Below are 26,068 nucleotides of genomic sequence, written 5' to 3'. Positions count from 1 at the left end.
ATATATCATTTGTACCCTGTCTTGCCTCGGATCAAATCCGCCAAGGATTTTTCGGACCTTGTCGGCTTCTCTGATCTTCCTCTCGGTGGGCGGGTTCATGTCTCTATCGCTATTTAATAAGACACCCCTGAGATTCATGAGCCCATAAACCATGTACCTGGCGCTGATACAGTTGCCGCTATTGATGGCAGCTGGTCTAGCGAAGAAGTCAAATAGATTGGCGGCTGAGGGGATGTCGATGTAGGAATAGTCGGAGGATGGTTCAGTCGTGACATTTGGATCTTTGACGTCGGTTTCAGCAGGGGCGGCCCTGTGCCATTCTAACCAGTTTCTCATACTGCCCCAGCATTTTCTGGAGGCAGGCCCCTTATTAATTCTTTTGCCGTCTGTTCCTCTCGGGTGGATAATTAGCTCTTTGGAACAAGTACCATCTCCGAGTACTTCAACAAGCAGTCCGAAAACGGCCTGTAATACACTCTAGAATAGCGGGCTAGCATCCTTTTGCCCAGGATATTGTAATCCTCTCATTTTCTAACTCAGGTTCATAATCCACTCTCACAACTCTGAGGTTTTAACAGCTTCGAAGATGCTGTGTACGCACATTTACAGACGTTTCTAGCCTAAACTCTGAGGAGTGGTAGGATCTGTTCAGGTGAGCGCTGTTGGACCCTATGAAATTTTAGGACTTTGGAAACAAAACTTGGTGGTCTGATGTCCTACTGCTACTAGTTCCCAATATCATCATTTCTGGCTTGCTCTTTTGTTACTCTCAGCATTCCTAGCTTCGTTTGATGATGCCATGTCCTTTTGCAGGAGGCTTTTTTGAGGGCTTGATGGATTTAGATGTGAACTACCTGTCATGGCGAACAGCGCCGATGAGCATTCACGAAGTGATTCTTCATTCTAGGAAACCCGGTATCCTCACTCTAGGGTTCCTCAATTGTCACTTAAAAGTAGCAAGAACAGCACTCTAATTAGTGTTTACATGTTTTGTTCCGCAAATGAAAGTCTGATTGTGGGCACTTGAATGTGGTGCCGGCGGTCATCAAACTAAGAAGGCACTACAAGTCCTTATACAAAGGGACACTTCTATCACCTTAGAGGCTCTTCAATCACCCCCGTTGTTCTTCTACAAATGAAGACGAAACCGTTCTGTCGTTTAGCCGAGGAGCTGGAATCAGGGCGCCAAAGCAGCTCTAAACGGGCTGGAACTGCAGACAGATAGTGAGGATAGGAAGTTGATGGCCGCCATAACTCCCACACAGTCAGCTTCTTTGTTGAGATTTTTACATGAGAGCCAGTACCGTGGGCCTGTACAAAACCCTGAGTCGGCCCGGGCCTTCGATCTCCATTAGACTTGGAATTAAGCCACATTCTAAACTGTAGCCCATGGACATAACCGACAAGTTCCGGGAGTTGCGATCTTTCTATGACAGTTACCAACTCCTAATTGTGTCTATGTGATAAATTGCCTTGATAAAAACTGCTCAACGAGTCCAATACTATCACGCAAGCAATCATTGGGTAGCTAAACCTTGGTGACAATGCCGTTCCGTTCACGTCTATTGAAGACACTATTTGTAGGCTGAACGGAAACGAAAGAGGACAACCCGGCGGAAGTATAAAGATATCAACCACACAATCATACCTTGCCTAATGTAGAAAAAATAGCAACGTACAAGCGTTGAGAGACTCTCCCAGTATTTCAACTGTCGTACCGATCAACGGAACTAGAGGGCGACGACATCGCGATCTCCTCACTTCTATGGCCCTCCCATTTGAATCTAAAGTCGAGGCAGAACCACTGTTCCGAGGGCGGACGAGTTCAGACTGCTCCGCGACATGCCATGCTATCAAAGTTCAACCCTCTCGGGCTGGGTCCAGCACCGCGCCTCGAGGACAATTACACAAACGCAGTCAAGGCCGGACCAACTCTCGCCGTCTCCGTGTCATGCAAGATTCTCCAATGCCTCAAATGCCTCAAGCATTCTCGGACCAATACCCATCCATTTTCGCGCTCAGGAGTCAACTCCGGCGGGCGCAGTTTTGAGTTTTCAGAGAACATTCGATTCCCAACCGTCTCCAACCCTCTTCCGCACACCACCAGTGATGCACCTCCAAAGGCTAACCATGTTGACAGAAGTGCCCCTCAAGCCTGTCCCGCCATTGGAAAGGAAGGGAAAGATCCAGTCGCCACGGGAATACATCGGATCCCAAGCCCGAGTTTGGCTTCCGATCTCTCTCTCTCAGTCAAGTCATCGAACGTCACGAAACCTCTCTTTCTCCCTGTTCCCGCGGAAACTTTGCCTCCAATACAGGAGATAAAACCATCATGATCATCAATTCCTTGGGATGTCTTTCTCGATGCGCGCCCTTGTCTCATATCGTCTCAACAAAACCTCCCTATCAAGAAACTCTAAAAAAAAGGAAAAGGATTTGGCGTCGTAGAGGGGGGGTTCTTCAACGATGGAGGCACAAGGATAGAGGGGGAGGGAGGAACCCGTGTCACGTCGACCGGCGGTAACTTTCCCATGAGAGTCCCAGACAAGCCGAGATATGCGCAGGCCAAAGGCATCCCGGTTGGGGTGAAGAGAGTGGTGTGCATTCTCCTACTCGACCCAACGACGATTGGACCGTCGGCCGCCGCAGAAACCCCAGATACTTTCTCTCTGCATTGTTCGTCGACCGGCAAGCGTGACAAAATCCAATCCCGGACTTCGAAGCTGCTGGGACGGGAAAACCTCCGATGGGATGCCCTCTCCACCCCCCTCCCCAGCCCGGGACTTCCCTCCAAGCCATCGAGGGCAAAAGTAAAGGACCGTGTCTCTGTGTGTGTGCTCGTTGCGCGGCCGAGTCAAGCTTTCTCGAGCGGATACAGAGCACGATAGGCATTGGCACCGCCCGTTCCAAGGTCGACTTTGGCAAGACGGGCCCGTATCCGTAGGCCGTAGGATACACGTGTACACCGATGTTCCCGGTTTTCCTGCATGTTGACAAGCAACAAAGTTTCCTCACCTGCAGCGCAAATGGGTACTTTGGGTCGTGTTGGAAATGGGTAACCAACTCACGCGGATTGCGAGAAGGGCGCAACCACATCTTCGTATCGAAGCCGTCATGCTCAGTGCCATGTTCCCGGTGATCCCACGTGGGTCGTTGTATATCGGATTGGACGCCCCCACTACGATGCACTCCCTCTCGTCTCATTCTCTTTGTTCCCCGTTTTGCTAATCCCCGCAATAGAAAAAAATTGGAAAGAAGAGTTGATCAAAAAAGTTATTCAAAAAAAATTGGGGGAAACGGACGCCAAATTGACGCGAGCTTCCCTGATCGAATACGCCAAACCTCGACGCGCTATCTGTACCAAGAACTGAAACTTAAAAACTCGTGGTTTTGAATAATGACTTTACTGGTCTCGAGAAGTCGATAATCTCCATGCTGAACCTCTCCAGGACTCCGCACGGCCGCAGAAGACGAGGACCGTGTCGCCGGCTGAGGCTTCAAACACAAAATAAAAACAAAAAGACCGCCCTTCAATGTGACCATGAACCAACCGCAAGCCCGGTCCGCCGAGAGAACGCCCGAAGGATGACGACCAACCCCCCCTCCCTCCAACAAGAGGAACCGCGGCGAAGGGCGGACGTGGGCCGGGTGGGCGGTCGGCATCAACCCGGGCCTGAAGACGCCTTCCCGCTCCTCCCATCACTTTGCCAAGTACCTAGTGGGAAAAAAGAAAAAAAAAAACCCCCCCCCAAGAACAAGAATCAAGTCGATCCCATCATCAGGTTTGTGGCGAAAAGGGACATCGAGAGAGGGCCAAGAAAAGAAACGTATCCGTGTGATACGAGAAATAAAGATGTGCACCATCACCAACGGAGGAGAGGACCCGCGAGTCCATTGTTCCCCTCCGCCATCGCCGCCGCCGCCGCCGTCTCCGCACGCTGGGCAGCCAGCGCACAGGGCGTCCGCTGTTGGGTTAGAACAGTGTGGAGAGGAGAAAGCAGAGAAACAGACATGAGAAATGCTTGCGCGTCCGGCGTCGTAGAAAAGTCGCCGTCCGGTCTCATATGACTCTTTCCGTGGCCCCGGCGTTCATGCCGTCCGGGAAAAGGGACGCCGGCCATGTGTGTTATGTGCTCCGTGTGCCCGTTTTGTACCGAAGCCTCCAGTGGTCACATGGAACTAGGGAACAGGGGGGGGGGGCCAGGAACTCTGTGTGTATCTGTACCGCCCATCTATTTAGGCTGCTTGGGGTGGCAGGGAACGGGGGGAAAGGGATCATGATCGTGTGCTAGAGGAACTTGGGGGCACACCGGGCACGATGCAGGGAAGAAGCCCAACCCGGAGCGGCCACAGCAACACGACTACAGCAACATTTGAGATATGTAGCCAAGGTGGCCCCTCTTGAGATCACAGAGGTACACCAACGTGAAACCCCACGATGATAAACACAGTATATTTGTCTTGCCCAACACTGAATACATTCATTGGGCCACAGCAGCACGGCCACGATCCCACCGCCAGACTGACGTTGTCCGCCGCAGGATTATACCGTGTTCTTCTCCCAGTTTGGGGAGGGGGAGGCATCCGACTGTGTCAAACAAAGAGGGTAATCCCTCCGTGTCCGTGGGAAAAGAGACGCGCTGTGCCTGACGAACTTGCTGACGATGTGCAAGAACGTGCCGTAATAGGTCGTGGCCAGCGTGTTGGTCCTCGAGTTGCTGCAGCAGCAAACCACTCACTGCATGTCCATCGTTGGGTTGGGAGCCGTGTCCGTCGGTCCAACTCGGCAGGAAAAGCACTGGGCAAATCGGTATATGTATGCGTACTGGATTGCTCCGTGTGCTGACGATCCTCGTGCTGGAACTGCTATTGGTCGGGGGGAGGCGGATCGGCTGAGTCTGCTGTCGGGCTTATTGTGGGATCGTCGTCCTGCTGTTTCTGAATGCCGGGCGCTGCTCTTCCATGCTGGACACCGCCGATCGTTTGTCACAATTGCCTCGTTGGGAACTCTTGAGAGGGAGGAGGGGAGAAGAGACGTCTCTAGTCACCCTGTCAGGGTAGAGTCCCTCCGAAGAAGGGCAGGGAACACGGAAAAGACGCATTTGTATAATGTATCTAAGTAGCGGCCAGCGCCTGGGGATAGAGGCTGGGAGAGAATGGGACAAAGCTTCGGGGCCATGGCGCATTTGCGAAATGCCATTCTCACATTCCTGTTTTTTTTCTCGGAGTCTACGCCGAACGGCGTGCGGGACATTGACAAAGGATGGATGAGCGCGTCCTTGTTTTCTCCTGGTCTCTCGGTTTCCTTAGTCCCGACCAGCGGAACTCACGGAGAGGAAGAGGGCGAGGAATGCTGCCGGGGAATGCTGGACGAGGGTCACAACACGGGCAGGTTGTGCGATTAGACAGGGAAAAAAAAAAATCGAATCCTTGGCCCTATGTTTGTTGGTGTCTACCGATACTGAGACTCAAAGAATGGAACGAGATGGAGACCGCTCCGAGGTTGTGTGATGGAGAAAGTGGGTTGGGCGGTTTTGCGGCATTGGGAACATGGTTCGTCCAACCATTTGTCTGTCAACGACGATCCATCGCCAACACAAGATAGTGCGAGAGTCAGACCGCCTGCCCATATTTCGTGGGACGTGCAGTAATGATGATGATCCTGTCCGCTCACCATTTCCGATACACTTGGCTGTTCCGAAAACGAGTGTCGGAGAACGGGGTTGTTGACATCGGTGATCTGCCCGTCATCACTGTCATCGCCCGGAAGAACTAGTGAGGGAACCATGTTTGTGGTTCCGTGGCATAGTCGAATAAATCTTGCTTAAACCAGTCGGTGCCCTGGAGAGTATCTGGCAATAGTCGGCCTGAAGCGATAGAGAGAAGAGGGGGGCAAGAGTATGATGATCTGATGCAGACTCGGTGATAGGCCCCGGGTTGCCTTTCATATGTACAGGTAAGGATGTCGCTACTCTAAGACAGGAGCGCTGGGCTTTTGGCGAAAGTGGTGAAACGGCGCTGGTAACAGGGTCACAGACGTTTGGTAAGCACGCTGGTTCTGGTGGTAGCGTGGAGCATGGTAGCCCCCGTGAACAGCCGGCCCTCTAAAAGATATGGGGGTTGGGAGGCGTTGTGTTGAAGGGCTGGTGAATTGACGGCGATGGTACGGATATTGTGCGTAGGCAGACAGAGACGACTTGTTTCCGTGGAGCATGATGCCGCATAGATGGCGAAAGAGAGGCGACATGGACGTAACGGAACAGAGAATCCAAGAAGCTCACGGCAGGAGAGGCAAGTTTCGGGCCTCGATCCGATGACATCACTCGGCTGATGTCAGGGGCTCCGGGGTACCTTGACCGGGTGCTCCTCTCAGTGTGTCAGCTTCCTGTTAGAAAGAGAGTTTGCAAGATGCGACGGTTGGTGGCGCTAGGGTTGCTCATGGAGGCGCAGGAAGGGAAATGATGGGGAACAGCCGGCTGTCGGATTGGACCGTTGAGCCGTCATCGAGAGGCTGAAGAGGAAGGGATCAGGCCTCCAGCAACTGGCACAGGGTTAAGGGGTTGGACAGAGTCAAGAGCCAAGGCCAAAGGCGGAGTACATCGTTAAGTGAGCGAAGAGATGCGAGAGACGCCATTGGTCGTTGACGGGCTTGAAAAAGGAAGCCTAAGGGACAGGGGACCGACTGGTGGACAAGGGAGAGGCAGTTTGTGTGAAGCGAAGCGAGAAAAATGCTTCTGAGATCGCGGAACTTCGTCCCAGGGTTCTCGCATCGGAGACAGCAACCTACTTCTTCTTTTCTTCCTTGCGTCTGGAGGGCTTTCTGCCGCGGTGAGGAGTTGAGGTGAGCCGATCCCTAGCGGCATGTCCGTCCTCGGCCGACTGGTCGGTGAGCGGCTCCTTGCGTAATCGGTCTGTCTGTATGGTGGCAGGGTGTCGCATTTCAATTTACAGGTACCTATCCTAACTTCCCTGTCGCATTGCCCGTTTGCTGTCGCACGCGGACCCGTGGCGCTGGCCAAGCTAATGTAGTCCAAGTGTATGCTAAGTGCAAGAACCGCGTCGCGTTTAGTACGCACACGCACTGCAGAGCTTGGTTGAGTGGTTGCTCTAATGTAGGAACGGGGCCGGCAGGGTCCTGGGTGAGTGGGGAGTCAAGTAATGGTTGAAATTTGGGGGCCTACCGTGGAGGGAGGGAGGGGATGCTGTCACTTTTTACCGACGGCGGTATCCTGAGATGTGACAAGAAGAGATCGCGACGGATGCTGCTGGTGATGGATGTTGGTACTACGCGTCGGAACATTCTTGTGGCTGCCCAATGCCGCTTGGACTAGCTGCGCCTTCGGTCCCTTACGAGGAAAGCGAGTATTGTATGTGGTGAAGACGATGAGCAAGAAGGTAAGACAAACTACCTATCCATCGCCACTTATCAGGATCGTGACATATCGACTTGGCGAACCCGAAGCATTTGCCCTAGATTAGCAGATGCCCAGACATTGCTGATGTATGGATATACGGATATAAGCGCGAGAAGATGTTCAGAGAGAAGAAATGGACAAGCGGGACCGATGGGTAAGTGATCCGGTCAATGGTAGGCCGTAGACTGTCGTCGGAACCTCAAGAGGAACCGCCTTGACTACGTATCACAGGAGTCAGTACTCTGTACAGCAGACCGAAGTAGGGAAGGAAAAGAAGACGAAGAAGAAAGAAGGGACTGCTAATTAATGCCCCGCCCACTTCGCTCAGCGTGCCGCCCCCGTGCCCCCATACCAGTACGATTGTTTCGTAGGTAGCGTCGGGTATTAGCGTGGTCCCCTGTGATGCCCGACGGACGAGGAAACGCAGAGGAGGGCGGCTCCTCCTGCGCGATAAGCCGAGGGGGCAACAGCTCGACGGGACCAACTGGCGGAGGAAGATGGAAAACAACATGGGAGGGAATGAGAACCCGCTTCGTGCTGGGCACAATCTCACGGCAGAGACCCTATTCGTACACAGTATAAACGGAGAGTCTCTTGGCAGACGAGACGAGAGGGAGAAAGGGGACGGAGAAGGGGGTCGAAGGGGCCGCCAAAGCCGCCAAACCGGCTGCTGTCTGCCGGGAGTGGACGGCGGGGAGCATCGAACGCCAGTCAGAAGTTGAGCGCTGCGCTTGGCGGTACAGTGTGTTCCTCCGAGGTTCAAAGTCCCAAGTCATGTTCCCGCTGATTTCGCCGTGGATGGTGGAGATGGAGGGGATCCCAGTCTTGCCCTTGGAGGGTATGGCGTCAGAGGCGCTGATCAGCCAAAAAGTCGGCCGACAGGGATGAGCTCTCGGAGGAGGGGGGAGTAACACAGTATCTGCACTCCGTACAGATACGCGCTCGGAAGTGACCGTCCCTCTGCAGACTGACTGGTCTCTGTATCTGTAATTCGCAAGTGCCCCGCTTCGGTACGAATACATTCTGCGATATGCTGCGGCGGCATCCGCACGGAGACGCAGACCGTACATCGTAGACGCAGGCGCAGGCGCGGATGCAGGCGCAGACGTCGGAGAGTCACTGACTCCCTGCGGCTTCTTGGTGCAAAAATACGGAGTAGAATATTAGTGCAACCGGGGCCGATGTCAAAGGCAACAGCTATTGTTCGTTCAAGAGGCCTTTCTTTGACAGGATACCGAGAGGCCAAGGAGAGGGACATCAACTGAATGGAATGAACAGCACGTGGAGGGCAGCGAGGCCAACGCGGGGTTGGTTGCTTTTTGACGCCTGTGATGTCTGCGGGGGATTTCTTTTCCGGTAGGCTTCTGAAAGATGGAGAAGGAGAGGAAGAGAGGTCATTCTCAGTTTGCCATTCATGCGCAATGCGGTTTGTTGTATCCGTTTTGAAACAGGACAGGGGATCGGCGGCATCAACGGTCGTACAGCAATGATTGAGACGACGGGGGCCAATCGCCAACGAGCCAACATGATTTAGCGTACGGATGCTACGAGGCAAGAGATGGGAAAGTGACGGAAGAAGGCGAGGAAGAAAACGAGAAAAGAAAAGAAGTAGAAATGAGCTGGACATTCTCAGCGAGTCGCATGCCACATGGAGTCTTGTCGGCAAGATTCCGTGCCACCCACCATGCCTTGAGGGAGTGTGTGTGTGTGTGTGCGTGTTTTTCTTTCTTGTCGTGTTCATCTCCTCCCACCCACCCTCCGAGCGTGAGGAGAGTCGGGTATGAGCGAAGTACTCTGGTACAGATACTCCGTACACAAGGTTGGCATCGTGAGATGCTCCAAGGTGGACGACGACCACGACAGCCAGAGGCCGAGGAGAAGAGTGAGATGACGGATACATGCGAGGAGTGTGGAGGAAGAAAAATTCAATGCTGCGGGTGCCTACTTGCCTAGGTACCTACTCTGACAATACAGAGTACAGGAGGTGCCTTGGGTTGGGAGGGAGAGTAGACAGGTACGTACTGCACCTATGGGGTATGAGGAGTGAGACGACATGCGGATATGTAAGTACCTATCTAATGTACGTACTCTTTCCAAGCGACAATCCAGCGTCACAATCTGTGGGGAAAAGGCAGAGTGACATGTGGGCAAAAATACCTGCCTCAGGTCCTAGAATCTAATTGCCTCTTGGGTCCCCGAATTAAAGGACCCGCCGATACGGTACGTAGACTGTCTCTCTTTCCACTCCGGGCAGCAGGAGCGACTGGGATGACGGAGGACTGGATGGCTGCTGGGCGCAAACAGAGGGTTCCTTGTGCAATTTCTGATGGGTCTTTCCCTGTATTCACCCTCATCATTCCCAGTTCAGGTAGTACCTGTCCTGTATGAGCAGCAGGAGAAGAGAAGAAGAGATACGTATCCGCAGATACGGACGCTCACACAGGCTGCCGCCGTCGGGCATGCATTCCGACCGTCTCAGTGTTGGGCGCAACCGACGAAACAGCACAACTTGCTATCGTCACAACCAAGAGTGAAGCCGTCGTGAACATCGATTTCAGCCGGTCCGCGCTGACGATGGGTGCTTTCCTGTGCTTTTCTCTTCAGGCAGGGTACGGATGGGTCTTCTCGCCGCGAACGACGACACAATACTGCCTAGCAGCTTGGCATTTCTAATTTACAGTCCGCTCTCAAATCCTGGGCTCATTCCAAACACGGCCAAACACACTCGTCGCACATGAAGAGAGAAGCATCTTCTTCTCGTCGTTGGCTCGGGTCACCTCACCAGCCACACCAACGCTCGCCCTACATCCAAGACTGGACAGGGAAGATCCGCCGTCTGCATCACTGGCGCACCGACAAACCCAGATTGGCACATGGACGACCAAGATGTCTCTTTGCTCGGTGTGCCGCATCCCACTGCATCGTAGTTTGGCAGTACTGCGACGCATGCGATCCGTCTCAGAAGCACACTCGTCCATTCTTCCATTCCCACATGGCCGCCGCAATTTACACCCGACGGCGTGCATATTCCATCTTCCGTTCAGACAGAGTTGCAGAGCAAAACACCCGATGACACAGGTGCAGCGACAAAAAATAAACGGTTGCGATAACATCATGCTTCTCCACACCGCCGCTTCAGCCTGACGGGCTCGCTGTCCAGCTGGCAACCTGTTGCTGGATCCTTCTCTGACCCTGTTCTCCCTCTCACACCCCCTGTCGTGTCCAACACCACCCTCGACCATCCTTGCGCCCAAGGTTCCCAAGCCCTCGACAGTCAACAGACCCCCGTCCGACCCTTTACCGCCGTCCGTCCCCCTCTCTTAGAGAGGAACAGAACCCGCAAACCGATCGACGCCCAAGGCCCAACAACAACCATTCACAGAGAGAGGGATCCCAGCCATTGCAAGTCACCTCCGCCATCTGGTTCCGAGTACCGCAGATCGCGACAAAGTTGGCCGTCTGTGAACGTCAACATCGAAGCAAACCCACTCGGCCAAGCCATGCATTTGCGACGACGCTCTCTCGATGCCTGACTCTTGCAGTGCGATTTGTCGACTCGACTGCAAGAGACGTGCCAGTGGGCACTGTATGCTGTGCGCTGCATGTACTGTACTCTGTACAGATACAGACACCACCAAAACTGCCATTACGGCGTCGACGGCCGCCGTCGATGCAACCGTCTTCGCAATCCCGTATTACTCCCACAGCATTCCCACCCTCTCAGTCACCTATTCTCTGGGTCTCTCGTCTCTTTTCTCTCCCTGCTGCTCAGATTCCGATTGCCATACGACCCCCACATACAAGGAGCAGTAGGGAAGCAGTATTCGGCGCGAGGCGACGATGACCTGACCAAAAACCTTGCGGTAAAGTAACAAGGAAACATAGAAGTGGAAAGTAAAAAAGATATCACTGGCGAGGAATTAAAGTGGGAAGACGAAAAGAAGAAGGAAAAAGACCGAAGCCTATTCAAAAGGGAAGAAAAAAAAGAAGAAAAAAGCCCACCTACTCTAGCACACACATCCACACCAACACCAACCCACGAGACTTCGTCTCTCTCCTACCCCCGGGACCCCCTCTCCCCTCCCCTTTCACAGCTGTACACTCCTCCATCCCCCCCCCCCCCCCCCTGGGTGACGGCCCACCGCGCCTTTTTTTCCCTTCTTCTTTCCCTTCCCCTTCCCCCTCTACTCTTTTTTGCTCGACGACTCGGCTTGTTTATCCCTCTTCCATCAGCTTTCGTGCTCTCTCTCTCTTCCTCTCCCTTCCCCCCTCACTCCCACGACTCTTCTACACAGTACACTACTTCTTCCCTCATCTCCCGCATTGCTGCTTCACCGGCTCTGTCTGTCCCTGGCGCTCTTGAGACCGGTAGGACCCTACTTGCTTCCGGAAACACAACCACCAACACCCCTACATTCCATAATAGTCCACGCCCCCCCACCATTACCGCCTTGCCGCCTCTGCAACCACCTGACTCTTTTCTCCCGCCATCCTCGTCTCCTCTCCGCCACTGCCCGCTCACCACCTCTGAGAGCCTTGACCCTGTTTACACTAAGTGGTGGCAAGACCCCGTTTCTCAGCCTGCAACCTGGTGACGGAGTCCCATTCAATTCAATCCATATTTGCCTTTTGAGCCGCCCTTTCGCTCCTCTGCAGGCAGTTTTTTTTATCACACATACACACACACACAACCACACAACCACACAACCACACACTCTCACTCAATACTCAAACGCGTCTTCGCACCACAACCACGAACCGATTGAAGATTGCAATAATTCTACGGAAAACGACTACAAGACTCGTCCACCCTTTCTATCAACAGTACGACGTTCGACGCTCCATACTCGCTATCCGACGTTCCACTTCACTTCAAACCCCACTCGCTCGGCCATCGAATCTCCCAACGCCCCTAAACATGGACAACGAGCATCAGGCGCAGCACGCCGAACAGTCGCACCTCCCGCCCCACATCGAACGCTCTCAGTCCAGTTCATCTTCCTCTTCGGTTGACCACGAACATGACGAGCACCAGATCCACCAGCCGACACCTATCCGCCCTCGTCTGCCCAGCCGCAAGAGCAGCGGCCCACTGGTCGTGCCCCGGGACAGCTCGGCTGTCGGCCCCAACGATGCAGAGTTTGGACCCGACGATGTGAGGGCAATGAGCCCGCGGAGGACCAGTGAAGACATTGAAGCACTTGGCAGAGAGGCCCGGGAAGAACTGAAGAGGTGAGCACAAGTCGCAATTGTCGCGAAGTAAACTCCCCAGCTAAACACATATCTGCTCCAGACACGCGAAGGCTCTCCAAGACTCTCTTTTGACCATTTTCAACCGCATCGAGGCTGTCAGGGAAGAACACGACAAGCTCGACAATAACAACAAATTCCTCCAAAAGTACATTGGCGATCTAATGACGACGAGTAAAATCACCGCCGCCCCAACTAAGGGCAAGAAATGAACAATAGGTCACAGACAAAGGCCTTGACAAAAGGACGAAAACACCATCAAATCAAAATGGCCCGGCCGCGTCGACACGCACTCGACACTTGGCAGCTGCCTCGCGTCTCCATGACCCCAAAACACGGTCATCATTCTACCCCGGCGCCGGGTTACGCGTTACCCTGACGCCTATCTGGGCCAATCCCTTTCTCTGGGACACGATCCCGGGACACCTATTACACAGCATAATCGGACACAGCCCGTGCAGGGCATGATACCCCCTTGTGGCCGAGCTGGCCTACAGCGTTATACTTGACTCGTTTATGGCTTACGGCACGGACACGGTATTCGGAGTGGGAAAAAACTTGCATCGGTTCGCGACTTGTATACTAACGATCATCATCATCATCATCGTCATCATTTGGGGGTCTGACACCATCAAATGACATATTGGGCATTGGATAGCATTGGGCGTTTCGGTTACTGGTAAGGGCTTCCGGCCTTGGGTCTCACGTTCGCATATTGTGTATATACCTCGCCATAGGCGAGGAAAGGCATCGACCTTGAAATGAACCACAAATAGTATTGCAGTCACCTTGGCGCGTCGCTTGTGACCGACCAGGTGAAGCTATTCATCACTGACCATCCTACGACACTGGATTTGCGCAAGAAGAGCACTACCCACTGCAACAACACGGCCCCTATGTAAAACGCTGAGCTAGGGCTGTTTACCTGCACCGCGCCACACGACGATCCGCAGCTTACGATCTACACCATGTACGCCGACGTCATTTGCCACCGATTATCGATTTCGCTCGAAAAGCCCACCAATCGATTGGTGGATAGGGAAGGCAAGGCATGTGAGAAGGTGTTGGTCCGAGGAGTAGTCACTGTCTCCGGTAATGCTAGTCACTTTGTGTTTCAAGAGAGGGTTTACCTCTGGATAAAAGGGCTATCGACAACTTAAGGCTGTGTCGTATTCTCCACGCCCGCTGGCGAAGCATCAACGGAGGCGCGAACACGGCCTTGCCCTTCTATCTGTTGGCGGATCAATCACGTGGGGCGGGACAATTGGGGTTTGATGCCGGACATGTGAAGCGGATGCGATTTGCGGCGTGCATTCTCGAACTGTTACTCTCTCGCTAGGTTTGGGAGACTCCAGTGATTCGTTCATCGGCTCCAGGACTTCCTTTGCCGCGAGGGGGATATGACGACAAGTTTGGGGGTGATTGGTTTAACGCTGACGCGAGCGATGATCGGGCCGGACGCGGGGGGTGGGTTTGCGGGTGCGTCGGACATACTGGCGGCAGTGACACGGCTCAGCCTATCTCGAGAGCGTGCTGGAGGTGGGTGTGGGCGATGTAAGAAGGGGTGGGGGAGGAGGACTTCAACTATTTCGGTGGTTGAGCTGGGATGAACGAACCTCGATCGCAAATCCCACGTAGCCGGCCTGGTATTGATTCGTCAAATAACAGCTGCAAGTAGTTTGATCCAATCAGGCCCCCTGTCCGTGTCTAATCTGCGTTACCGTGATGTCGTGTCTGGCGTTGGTGTTACACGCGCGGCAGCTTTGCTGGTGGCAAGTCTGCTTGGTTACCCAAAACTCTCGGCAAATGCTGGGGATCGGGGGCCGGTTGCGTTCTTCTGCGGCCGAGTCTGTTGACTCTAGGAGATTCAAAAGGCTACGGAGCTAAATCTTGTATCAGTTACAGTCATATACAGTCGAGGGGATGACGGCTTGATGTATTGCATTTTGGCTTAAGCTAGCTACGGATTTAAGTATGCTTGCCACAGAGATAAGCCGTGAGTCGATCGGGGGGAGTCTACGCTCGACAGCTACCCCCCTTGCTTTCTCGTCAGTAAGTCGTATATTCGCAGCGTTTCAACACTCCACGGGCCACGGCTGTAATCAGAGACACAAGCTTCCTCTGCCTTCACTCCTTCAGCCATCATCCGCAGGCAAGATGGGGTTTACATCCACTTCCTCCCTTTACCTGGTTGCTGTTTGTTCTCTTACGAGAGGAACGTTAAAACAAGGTCGAGAGTCATTGGAACTAGTTCTTTCGAGGCCGTCCTGGGAAGAGTCTGGGAAGAGATGGGCGGCTGCGAGGCCACACGTCTCCGACTATACTGGCTTTTAGACTTGCTTGGCAGCTTGGCGAAGTGGGTTATAGCTTTGCATGCTTACCAAAACGGGTAAACGCCACTGCGCGGCTTACTCTAAAGGCAATTCAACGTGTCTAGACTTGTAACGACTTATAGATTTCTATTAAGGCTGAATCTTTGAGCAGCTGTCGTCTACTGAATCAACAGCTGAGGCTCGATGGATCCGTAAAATTATCGTATGGCTGATTAGTCATGCTCCATTTTGGTTGCCGCTTAGCCGGAAACTTACGTGGACGACGATACCAGCGGTCATAGAAGCTATGGAGCAAACTTCTTCCACAAAGCCACGCCGGAATCATGAACCGTCCGTCTCGAACAGACGAGCCCTACGAGGGGGAGGGCTACAACCAGAGTCCGAGTCCCCTATCCAACGATTTGACAACCAACGAGGACCTCAACGGCACCGTCAACGCGAGGGAGCTGGGGCCAGCACGAGACAGCAAAGAAGCGCTTGCCGGGGCCGGAGATGTCGCTATCACGCGCTCTGACGACAGCTGGGGGAAAGACGGCGTCGGCCCTGCGACGGGCGACCCGTCGGCCAAGTCTCCTGGACTTGGTCAACCCGAGGGGGAGGATGCCCTTGCGGTTCCTCTCCCTACCCTTCACTCACAGCATCCTTCCAACGGCCTAGACGAAGGCTCAGTCCGTAAGGGCATCCTTGTTCGTGCCTGGAGTGCTGTTGTGAAGTTTGGGTCCTTCGTCGGGCCCGGATTCATGATCTCTGTCGCATATAGTAAGCCCGCATGACACACAAGTCATTCAGCAAGGGATGGAGGGGAGGGGTGCCGGCCAGTTTGACTGACATCCTCATTTTCGCGATTAGTCGATCCCGGAAACTATGCCACGGGCGTTGCGGCGGGAGCCACCTACCGCTTCAGGCTTCTCTTCGTCGTCCTCCTGGCCAACCTGTTTGCAATCTTCCTCCAGAGCCTCTGCACCAAGCTCGGCACTGTCACCGGGCTCAACCTGGCCGAGGCGTGCCGGGCTTTCCTGCCGCGGTGGATGAACTATGTCCTCTACGTCTTTGCCGAGGTGGCCATCATCGCCACGGACATTGCAGAGGTACGTTGTTGGCCCGGGAGGGGCTGTGACAGTGGCGATGCTGCTGAGGTCGTGCCGCCGGACTTGAAGAATGACACGGGATTTAGGTGATCGGATTCGCCATCGGCCTGAACCTCCTCGTGCCCGCGATCCCCCTGGTGGCGGGATGTGCGATTTCCATTCTCGACGTCATGATCATCCTCGTCTTCTACCGGCCCCACGGGTCCATGAGGGGGCTGCGGATGTTTGAGTACTTTGTCATCGGCCTCGTCTTGGCCGTGGTGGTCTGCTTCTGTATCCAGCTCTCGCTGATCAAGGACACGCCGGTTGGAGAGGTATTCCGTGGCTACCTACCCTCCCATGCAGTAGTCGAATCGCAAGGGTAAATTTTCCCTTCGCCTCCTGTTTTGTCTGAGACTGCGCTGACGAGCCCGGTGTCGATGGTCCAGCTTGTACCAAGCTTGTGGCATTCTTGGAGCGACTGTCATGCCTCACAGCCTGTACCTCGGCTCCGGAATCGTCCAAGCCCGCCTCCGGGATTACGACACGAAGCACGGCCTGCTGCCTCCCGGCACAGGAGAAGTCGACCTCGGCGGTGAAAGCATCGACAAGGACTACTACGTCCCGTCGGTACGAGCCATCAAACACTGCCTCAAGACGTCGACGGCCGAGCTGGGGATCTCCCTCTTCACGTTCGCCCTCTTCGTCAACTCCGCCATCCTAATTGTCGCGGGCGCCTCGCTCTTCGGCAACAAGGACGCCCCGGACGCGGACATCTTCGGCATCCACCAGCTCCTCACGGACTCCATATCCGGAGCGGCGGGCACCATTTTCGCACTGGCGCTGCTCCTCTCGGGCGTCTCGGCCGGGATCGTGTGCACGATTGCCGGGCAGATGGTCAGCGAGGGGGCGTTGAACTGGAAGATGCGGCCCTGGCTACGGCGCCTCGCGACGCGGAGCATCAGCGTCACGCCGAGCATCGTCATCGCCGGGGCTGTCGGCCGGCAGGGCGTGAGCGCGGCGCTGAACGCGTCGCAGGTCGTGCTCAGCGTTGTCCTGCCGTTCGTCACGGCGCCGCTGATTTACTTTACGTGCCGCCACAAGTACATGACGGTCCGTGATGGCGAGGCTCGGTTGAGGAGCCGAGTTGACGAGGAGACCCTGGACGACGCGGGCGGTTTGGTCAAGATGGCGAACTCGTGGTACACCGCGGCTCTCGCTGTCCTGATATGGGTCATCATCGCGGCGATGAACGTGGCCAACTTGGTCCTGCTGGGGAAGGGCGAGTAAGGCTTGAGTGGGTGAAGGGGAAACCAGCAGGGAACTCGGTGAGGAGTTATTCCTGCGGGCGGGGAAGAAAGGGGTGAGATAGCAGTCGTTTTTTCTTTGCTTTCGTTGGATGGTAGTCGCCTATGTTCATCTTTTTGGTTTGTATTTCGAGTGTCTGGGATGTTTCTCTTCTCTCTCCCTCATTTGCGTTGTTCAACAAGCGCTGCCCTTACATGAGGCTCAACCCCCATGTCAAGCAAAAGTTGTGTGAGATGGAATGGACTTGGACCTCTGGGTTTCTTTCTCATATTTGTTTGTACCTTGAACAAAACTGTTCTGCGCGTTTCCTACCATCACGTAGATGGGCTTGGACATGGTTAGAATGGGTTTGACTCAAGTCGACCCCCACATGGAGGAATTTAGTTTCCGCAACATGACGTCGGCGAACTTACAATGCCAAAAACAATCTCCTTTACGGCCATCTATAAAAACCAAGAACAATTAACTGGCCTTTTACCGGAGTGCGGACTCTCATCTCCCGTTTCCTATTCACCAACTACGTTGCCTGCTCTAAAATCTAGGTGACCATTTTCGGCGCGTAATTCTCAAACATCACCCATACAACTCCTCAACATGTCTCATCTTCGTTATTATGCGTACGAGGGCGTTGGCCAAAAGAACCTCAAGAACTTCAGCTACAACCAAGCCGTGCGTGTGGGTGACAAGATCGAGTGCGCCGGCCAAGGTATGGTATCTTGTTGGCTTGCACGATGATACATACATGCTGACAGAAGAGCCAGGCGGATGGGATCCCAAGACGGGGGAGTTTTACAAGGAGATCAACGCGCAGATTGACCAAGCGTTTGCCAACGTCGACCTCAACTTGAAGGACGCCGGCGGCAAGGGCTGGGAGCAGGTCTACAGGGTCAACTCGTACCATGTGCCGATCAACAACGAGGCGATGGATGCTATGGTCAGGAACTTCAACAAGTGGATGCCGAACCACAAGCCCATCTGGACATGCGTGGGGGTACCAAGGCTCGGCGAAGGCGACATGCGCGTCGAGATTGAGGTTGTTGCGCACGACCCCGAAGGCGCTGCGAAGGCTTGAAAAAATCTGGGACCTCTGGGCATGTTGACTTCGCATCATCCGGTGCGTGGGAAAAGAGCAGTTGATGTTCAAGCCACGACACACAAGCATCACATCGCATGTAAGGGGAAGAGAACAAGAACCATGAACATGAGTGCCTCGAATTGTCAAATTCCCATTATTTGTAGGGTGCGTATCTACAAGATGCCATAATCCTTTAAACGCCGGTCGAACCGCTAGCTTTCCCAAGGTGATAAAAGCTCAACCAATGGGATACATGTCGTCAACGCACTGTCCATCATTTATGCCTTGCCGGCCTGGACGAGGAGAGCGGCGTGCTGCTCGGGGTGGGTCTTCTCGACGTTGCCCTTGGCCATCTTCTTCATGAGCACGTTGGCATCGATGTCGACCTCCTCGCGGAGGACGAGGCCGCTGGCCTCCTGGACGATGCGCCACTTGCCGGCGATGATGAGGGTGCCGACGGGGGGCTTGGCGTTGACAAGGGTGTCGACGCCCTCCTCAAGGTTGGTGATGGTCAGCTGGTAGGTGGTCTGGCCGATGGGCTTCTTGTCCGTGATGGAGTAGGTGGCGGACTGGCCGAGGCCGACGGAGCCGGACTCAAGCTTGTAGGAGATGAGGGCCGGGCAGAGGGTCTTGACCATGAGCTCGTGGTTGTGGATGGCGGAGAGGACGGCGGCTCTGTCAACGCCGGCGGGGACGGGGGTGGAGACGACGGTGGAAGGCATGTTGGGTGGTTTGAGACGCTGTGTATCTGCGAAGAGATGATGGTGGTGTGGAGGGATTTGAGGATCTGTCGACTACTGGAGGTAGGTAAGTGAGAAACGAAGCTGGTGATGCACGATGAGCAAAGACCAAGCAGGACCTTCTTATAGAGGTCTCGTCTCCTCTTCGCTCAGACCGACAGGCCTGGTGAGTTCCGACGATTTGAGGCTTTTCTCCCCCCCACCCGCCCTTACCCCTATCAACTCTGGCTATCAACACTACCGCCCGGAACCCCCAAGTAGGTGTGTGGGTGACTGAGCCGTTGCGCCACTGACGGTTCAGAACGGCATGGCTCGCGGGGGACGAGTAGCAGCAGACGCAGGCAGGGAGGCTAAGTGGCACCGGGCCGGCCGTGCCCTGACCGTGCTCCCGCCGAGCCGGACGTCGGGGTATCGAACCAAGAGACTTGAGGCTTCGCGCTAGCAGGCTCGGTTTTGTTCGTTCCTGAAAAGGGGAAAGGGTGAGAAGGCGGAGGGGAGGCGGGTGTCCGTGGAGAAGTCCGCCGAAGGAATCGGTCAGCGCCGGTGGGAAATTTCGGGGGAGATTTGCATATTGTTGGCAGGCGAGACAGGTCGGTCCAGCCAGTGTGGTTTTGATAAGGTAGCTGGCTGGAAATAGTACAACAAAAAGAATCCTTTTTCGAGATGGACAGGATGATTGCCACCCTGGAAAGGCTTCAACACCAGAAGCTGATTGACCAAGAACCCTCACTTGAGTGTGCTGTCTCACATTCGCCCGCTTGCGTCCCACGGTGTTGGATGCGACATATAACATACAACAACGCTACAACAAGCCCCAGCTTGCGGTGGTCGTCCGAGACATGCAGTAGCATGCAGTAGGTGTGCGTGTCTTTACATCTTTTCTCCGTCGAAACTGGCGACAGGACCTACCTGCATACTCGTGAGCAGAAGACTGCTTGGCATCTGAGCAGAATCAAGAGCTTCAGGGTCGTTGCAGGTCAATGAATTCTTAAATTTCATCCCAAGCTTCCCGACCGTGCCTCAGCGGCGGGTAGACTTGCGGAGCCAACCTACTTTGGTCTTTTGGTCTCCCGGCGAGGCCAGCCTCAACCCCTCCGAGAGTCTTTGTTTAGGAGTATTTGCGATGTGGCGTTGGCTTATTTCCCGGCTTTGCTGCTGTCCTAGGTCCGGCGCCATAAGTGAGGAGGCTGATAGAAATTGAAACGTGATCCTGACCGTGATCGATCCTCCCGGCCTAGGATTATCGGGCAGCCTCCGTGAAGTCTCAAAAAGCCTCAGGAAAAGGATGGGAAAAGCCAGTCAACGAGGCACGTCAGTCCTGCATCTCACGACGACAACCCGAGTACCTGCATCTGCGGTGATCGACGCAGCGGTATCCTTTCTGACTGCGCCGGAGCAGCGTTTGGTGTCGTCAGTGCGATATCCCCACGCTAGAACGCGACGGTCCCACTGTCCGCCCGTGTCTCTCGGTCATGGCGTTGCATATTGTCGTTGCTGTGATGGCGGCGGCGGCGGCGGCGGTGGCGGCAACCTCAAGGATTCGACTGCTACCCTCCCACGTGTTAATCCGAAATCCTCCTTCAACTTCAGGGTCCAGGTCGGCGTGATCTTGACGCGAGAAAGCGGTGTGAAAGAACGCAGCAGCGAGGTAGGGTTCAGCACACACGCTCCGGGGTATCGAACAAGCGGCGCGTGAGTGTTTTGAGTGCGCACAATGGTCTTGACGATGTCGACGGCCCGGCATAGGATGAACCAGCTCGGAATGACGAATCCGCACGGACATCCCCCTTTCGGATGCTATTTTGGGTTGTCGACCGTCCGATCTCCGGGCCAAGACTTGAGGCGGTCTCACTTCCAAAGCCCGAGAGTGCGGTCGCTGATTTCATTCTTGCCCCGGAAGCTCAAATAGCAAGGCGAGCTCCGCTGTTGTCTGGCGGTGTGGAACCTACTATGTGGGTGATGGGTGACCCTTCTGAAATCCCACTAGGAGCCGCAGAAGTTGCATCCGCTGCGAGCTTGTTGGCACGAGTTGCCAATCAAAGAAATTCACTCCTGGAATGAAATTAAACCCCGACGATGTCGTGAGGAATGGGAAGGCCTGGGATGATGGCCCCATGACGAATATTGACCTTCACCGTCAACCATCAACGAGTTGATGAAGCAAGAAAATACTCTGCAAGAAAACATTCGAGCCAGTGACGCAGAGGCGCGGAATATGAATTCCTCCCCCGCTCTTTTAGTCAGCAGCTCTCTGTGAGCCCATGTGATTGGCCCCGCATTCACCAACATCTCATTGAGTCTTGCTTGTCAGACACAAGAGGAGGGAGAGGAGACAGAGAGATAGAGGGATAGAGAGAGAGAGAGAGAAGAGAGAGACAGGGCACAGGTTCAGTTCGTTTCGTACCTCGTCTTCCCATACAGAACCCCGACATCCCGCCTACCGAGGGCTCCGGGAGAAAGATTATCTCAGCCGTTGTGGATAGACCCTTGCATCTCTTCCCCTTGCCGCCATGCTTCAATCGTCATCGGAGCGGGCCGTAGCCCATCCGAAGCGCAGGTACACGTCCAAAGCATGCGAGGAGTGTCGGCGCCGAAGAGCCAAGGTGGGTGGAATATGTTTTCCTTTGCCCCTCCACCGGAAGTGCTTCCGCCCAAGACAGGTGTAGGGTGAGTGAACGAATGCTAGCTAACGCGCCCTGGAACGGCCCAGTGTGATGGACAACGACCTGCCTGCACCCGGTGCTCGGAGCGCTCTATCAACTGCCTTTACAGGAGTGAGGAGGATGGCCGCAAGCCTGCCTCGAAGTCCTATGTACAGCTGCTGAGGAGCAGGATCGACTTGCTTGAAGCGGTGCTTCAGTCCCGCGCCATCGACATCGAGGCGTCCGTTGCCCAACTCTCCACCACGGGGGCGATGCCCCAGTTGCCCTCCATCGCCAACCCCTTGGGAGGCGGCGGTGATGCCGGCCTGAGCCCTTCAGCATTCGATGATCTTTGTGCGACGTTTGAAGGAGCTCTTTCTCTGGATGAAGCCGTCAACTATGACCAAGATGGCGAGATGCGATACTTCGGACCATCGAGTGGCCGCTTGGAGTTCCAAAGCGGTACGCCTGACCTTTTTTTTTTTTCCATCTTCTTTTTCATCTTCTCCCTTCTTCTCTCTGTAAGCCAGATATTGACCATCATGTAGAGTCTACACCTAACAACGACGATCATGGAAGCAGCCCCGCAACCACCAAGTCTGTCGATACGAATCGCTTCATCCTGCCGCTGGAAGCCGAGGTCTATCCCGAAGACCTCCAGACCGAGTTGATCGACCTGTTCTTTGAGTATCAGAGCCCCTGGTGTCAGGTAGTCAACGAAAGGCTATTCAGAGAAAGCATGAAGACGCAAGGCCGCTTCTACAGCCCGCTACTGCTCAACTGCATCCTTGCTCTGGGGTCGCGCTACTCAGACAGGATCGACACCCGGTCGGATCCTACCGACCAGAACACGGCGGGGAAACCGTTCATGCAGAAGGCCGAAGTACTCTTGCACTACGACATGAAGCATCCAACCATCACCACTCTCCAGTCAATGTCCATCCTGGTTGGCGTCTACGTGGTACGTCATTATGCAAGCTGCCGGATCGAACCGGAGAATACAACATGCTAATGGAACCAAGTCGTATGGTTGCGATGCAGCCGGATGGCTGCACCAGGGAATGGCAAATCGACTCGCCCTCGACATGGGGCTGAACCTCGATGCCGCATCTTTGGCCGGCACGTGTCACATGTCGCCTGAAGAGATAGAGTTGCGACGGCAGGTGTATTGGTCACTGTATTGTGATGACAAGCTCGCGGCCATCTACACTGGGCGAGTCTGTAGCCTTTTGGTGAGCCCAAGTTGCAGAATCCCGTCGTTTAGAGGCGGTATGAGTGGTTTTCAATACTGATTCGTCTGCACAGGATGTCCAGGGTGCGGTGAATCTTCCCTCGCCACTCACGCCGGAGCAGATAAGCAGCGGATCCAACGATACGACCGAAATGGAACGATGCAACAAGAAGATCCTCGTGCATCGTGGGCTGATTGGACTCTGCCGCATCTTGGAAAACATTCTGCTTGCTCTGTCAGTAGCTCACGTCCACATGTGTCCTTGTGTCAGTCGACAGGTTTCCCTTGGAAACGAGGCTAACGATCTGCCCCAAGGTACGCCCCAAAACCACTGTACAAAGGACCGCAGAGGATATCGTTTCTTCAATCCTGCACTCTAGAGCTGAAGACGTGGTTCTACGAGCTCCCAGCCGACCTCCGGATCGACAAGCACAACGACATGCCGCAGGTCTACACCCTGCACATGGTCTACCACACCTGCTGCATTCTCCTCTTCAAGCCGTTCCTCATCAAGCCGAAAGATGCGCCTGTGGTACCCAAGACGGAGACTGCCAAGCGCGCTGAGGAGTTTTGCATCGAGTCGGCGAAAAGGATATGTCACGCCGGGAAAAAGTATCGCCAGGTCTTTGGGAGCTTCCGCAGGAGCCCGATCTCGGCCACGCACTGCATACTCACCGCGACGCTTGTTCTGATCCAGTATGCGAGTCCCGACCCGGACTTTGCAAACACGGGCAGACCGTGTTGCACCTTGTACATCGAGGCGTGCCTGGAGATCTTGAAGGAGCTGTCCACCTCATGGAAGCCTGCTTGCAGGATGAGAGTCGACCTCATCAAATACCTGTACCAAAAGTACCCAGAGAGGATCCCGAACTCCCTGCTCCATGACGAGCGGAGGAACACGGCAGTGGCACCCGAGAAGGGCGTGGAGATCCTCGCGGCGCAACCGCAGGAAAGCCTCGAGCAGAACCTGTGTCCGCTGATGAACATGGTCGACCAGAACTTTGCGTGGGACGGTGTAGGCCAAGGCTTTCAGGGCTTCAGCGGCGGCGGTTCGGAATCCGCCTTCAATACGCAGTTCGCCCTCGCAGATTCCATCATGAACGGCGGCGGACAGGACGGGACGACTTTCATGGACGATGCTTTTTGGTCAGGGGTGAACTTTGACTTCAACTACGATCCCCAGACATAGCCATAGCCGCCCAGGGACAACGTCTTGTATGTATCACTGGGAAATCGAACGCCAGCCAAAAGCCTATCCGCCAGTGTGCCAGTTCTGTTCCCATTCCTCCTTGTGAGCGCGAGCGGAGTATCACATCCGTATAAGTAGCCGGGTGTGGTACTTTTCACGGTGTGGTCTGAGAGAGAAAAACGCCCGGGCCATTCATGAACAAGTACCGGTATCTTTTACACTAGGTATGTTGTAAGGAAAGGATGCTGACGAATGACCTAGTTCCAAGGCCAGTGAAGAGGAGGAAAAACCAACGCCGTCTCTCATAAAACCCATCAAGCTTGTCTAATACCGTCGTCTTCTTTGCTGCTCCACGCTCTCAACCACCACTTCCAATCCCGATCTCATGGAGCCAGCTGCTCATCCCATTCGCATTGTAAAACCACCTGTCATTTCTCATCAACAAATTAAATCTCAGACCTGAGGCTTCGGGTAAGCCGCTCGGGATTCCGTCTCGGGGTTGACGCCGTAATTCTTGAAGTAGCGGTAGTCCTTGATAGAGACGACGGAAGTCTGGAAGGCCAGCACGCTACGATTTCCAGCGGCCGTCAGCAAAAAGACATTGGAGAGACGACAAGGTCATCGAATGGCGATTGCGCGAGGTGAGATGGGGAGGGGGACTTACATCAGAACCATGACGATGAGCGTCACGACCCAGCTCAGCGCGCAACTGGCTCCCGTGCAGAAGGTGCCGTTGGCGGAGCACAGCAGGCCGAACGCGACAAACCAGAAGACGATCTCGATGGTGTTGAGGATGGCGTTGGCCTTCAGCGAAGCCCACTTCTTGAAGCGCTGCTTGTGGGTGGTGAGGAGTTGGTAGCCGATGATGATGAGCGACTTGAGGCCCTGTGTACACCGTTTTGGTCAGCTCCAGTTCGAAAATCGGCCATTGATCGTGTAGGACTGCGCTCCCGAGTGCTTATCCTCGGCGGAAAGACGAACCATGGTCAAAGCCATCATATTGGCGCGGGTCGTGGGGACCGGCATGGCCATTCGGGCGATGGTGAGGATGATTGCCACCGTCATGAGGACGAGCTGGAGGATGTGGACCTTGGTCCTGTACCTCGTGTCGAAAAACCGACCGTCGAAGAACTCGCGGATGCCCATTATGGCGATGACGCCCGGGGATTGTGAAGCGGCTTATCGCAAGATCGAATACCGATGTTGGGTGGGCGAGAGCGGGGGGGGGGGGGGGGGGGGGATGGTCGTTGGACGTTTGGGGGCCGGAGCTCGTCAAGTCGTCGAAAAGGTTGGATGTTTGTTGATGCGATGATTGAATTTCAGATCTGTTCTCATAGTTCAATGGAGGAGGGATCGGTCTCACTTTATATGAATCTTCATCACCCGCATTCTTTTTCTTTACACGGATTCATCGTGCATGGCAACCAGCCGTATGGTGCATATACACGTATTCGACCTATGAGATTTACGCGTATAGAATATCTGGACCTGCATCGCCCCGAAACGAGGCGCCAGACAACGAACCAAGGGCCCCCTCCCCACCACCACCACCACCCCATATTCACCCAACGCAGCGATTTACAGGTTAGAGTTAAGCGCAGGTTGCATTAGCGCTCATTTATGAGATAGAGGCTTAGATCTCCTCCGCGCGGCATGCATGACCCAAGGACTCGACCCCTAGCAGATGGAGGGACGCGCCCGGGTCCCGCAGCCGAGGTGACGGGAATCTTTAGACCTGTGCAGATCTTGGCTGACACTATGGGGGGACCTGGGTCGCTGGTTCTGTACGCGTTTGTAAAGTTCCGGGGCTGACGCAAT

At 54.6% G+C, this 26,068-nt stretch overlaps 8 protein-coding genes across 8 annotated transcripts; 5 read left to right on the top strand and 3 right to left on the bottom strand.

Moving 5' to 3' along the window:
* Positions 1-1,847: 1,847 nt before the first annotated feature.
* Positions 1,848-2,336, top strand: CDEST_09366 (uncharacterized protein; the record flags this gene model as incomplete). The annotated part of the gene is made up of 1 exon (XM_062925525.1): positions 1,848-2,336. One exon carries the CDS (start codon positions 1,848-1,850, stop codon positions 2,334-2,336), a length of 489 nt encoding a protein of 162 aa, XP_062781576.1.
* Positions 2,337-4,399: 2,063 nt separating this feature from the next.
* Positions 4,400-6,423, bottom strand: CDEST_09365 (uncharacterized protein). The gene has a single exon (XM_062925524.1). The coding sequence runs from the start codon at positions 5,786-5,788 to the stop codon at positions 5,453-5,455; it is 336 nt and encodes a 111-aa protein (XP_062781575.1). The 5' UTR covers positions 5,789-6,423; the 3' UTR covers positions 4,400-5,452.
* A 4,241-nt stretch (positions 6,424-10,664) lies between these two features.
* On the top strand, positions 10,665-13,456 carry CDEST_09364 (Putative short coiled-coil protein). Its single transcript, XM_062925523.1, has 5 exons — positions 10,665-11,278; positions 11,459-11,511; positions 11,711-12,014; positions 12,076-12,647; positions 12,709-13,456. Exons 1-5 carry the CDS (start codon positions 11,018-11,020, stop codon positions 12,875-12,877), a joined length of 1,359 nt encoding a protein of 452 aa, XP_062781574.1. The 5' UTR covers positions 10,665-11,017; the 3' UTR covers positions 12,878-13,456.
* A 1,841-nt stretch (positions 13,457-15,297) lies between these two features.
* Positions 15,298-17,841, top strand: CDEST_09363 (Putative NRAMP family protein). The gene is made up of 4 exons (XM_062925522.1): positions 15,298-15,757; positions 15,848-16,086; positions 16,173-16,447; positions 16,515-17,841. The coding sequence occupies exons 1-4, from the start codon at positions 15,322-15,324 to the stop codon at positions 17,353-17,355; spliced, it is 1,791 nt and encodes a 596-aa protein (XP_062781573.1). The 5' UTR covers positions 15,298-15,321; the 3' UTR covers positions 17,356-17,841.
* A 39-nt stretch (positions 17,842-17,880) lies between these two features.
* CDEST_09362 (Putative YjgF/YER057c/UK114 family, RutC-like superfamily protein) lies at positions 17,881-18,445 on the top strand (the record flags this gene model as incomplete). The annotated part of the gene is made up of 2 exons (XM_062925521.1): positions 17,881-18,079; positions 18,135-18,445. The coding sequence occupies exons 1-2, from the start codon at positions 17,968-17,970 to the stop codon at positions 18,443-18,445; spliced, it is 423 nt and encodes a 140-aa protein (XP_062781572.1). The 5' UTR covers positions 17,881-17,967.
* A 156-nt stretch (positions 18,446-18,601) lies between these two features.
* Positions 18,602-21,350, bottom strand: CDEST_09361 (uncharacterized protein). Its single transcript, XM_062925520.1, has one exon. The coding sequence runs from the start codon at positions 19,168-19,170 to the stop codon at positions 18,727-18,729; it is 444 nt and encodes a 147-aa protein (XP_062781571.1). The 5' UTR covers positions 19,171-21,350; the 3' UTR covers positions 18,602-18,726.
* A 167-nt stretch (positions 21,351-21,517) lies between these two features.
* Positions 21,518-24,686, top strand: CDEST_09360 (uncharacterized protein). Its single transcript, XM_062925519.1, has 6 exons — positions 21,518-21,791; positions 21,899-22,292; positions 22,379-22,791; positions 22,853-23,062; positions 23,136-23,296; positions 23,377-24,686. Exons 1-6 carry the CDS (start codon positions 21,699-21,701, stop codon positions 24,248-24,250), a joined length of 2,145 nt encoding a protein of 714 aa, XP_062781570.1. The 5' UTR covers positions 21,518-21,698; the 3' UTR covers positions 24,251-24,686.
* A 1-nt stretch (position 24,687) lies between these two features.
* On the bottom strand, positions 24,688-25,466 carry CDEST_09359 (uncharacterized protein). Its single transcript, XM_062925518.1, has 3 exons — positions 25,232-25,466; positions 24,915-25,135; positions 24,688-24,818 (listed from the first exon to the last, which is right to left on the bottom strand). Exons 1-3 carry the CDS (start codon positions 25,394-25,396, stop codon positions 24,704-24,706), a joined length of 501 nt encoding a protein of 166 aa, XP_062781569.1. The 5' UTR covers positions 25,397-25,466; the 3' UTR covers positions 24,688-24,703.
* Positions 25,467-26,068: the final 602 nt, after the last annotated feature.

The sequence above is a fragment of the Colletotrichum destructivum genome, chromosome 6, assembly GCF_034447905.1.
Source record: "Colletotrichum destructivum chromosome 6, complete sequence".
NCBI classification, from domain to species: domain Eukaryota; kingdom Fungi; phylum Ascomycota; class Sordariomycetes; order Glomerellales; family Glomerellaceae; genus Colletotrichum; species Colletotrichum destructivum.
The sequence above is the reverse complement of the archived record's forward strand: the minus strand, read 5'-3'. Positions and strand labels throughout refer to the sequence as shown.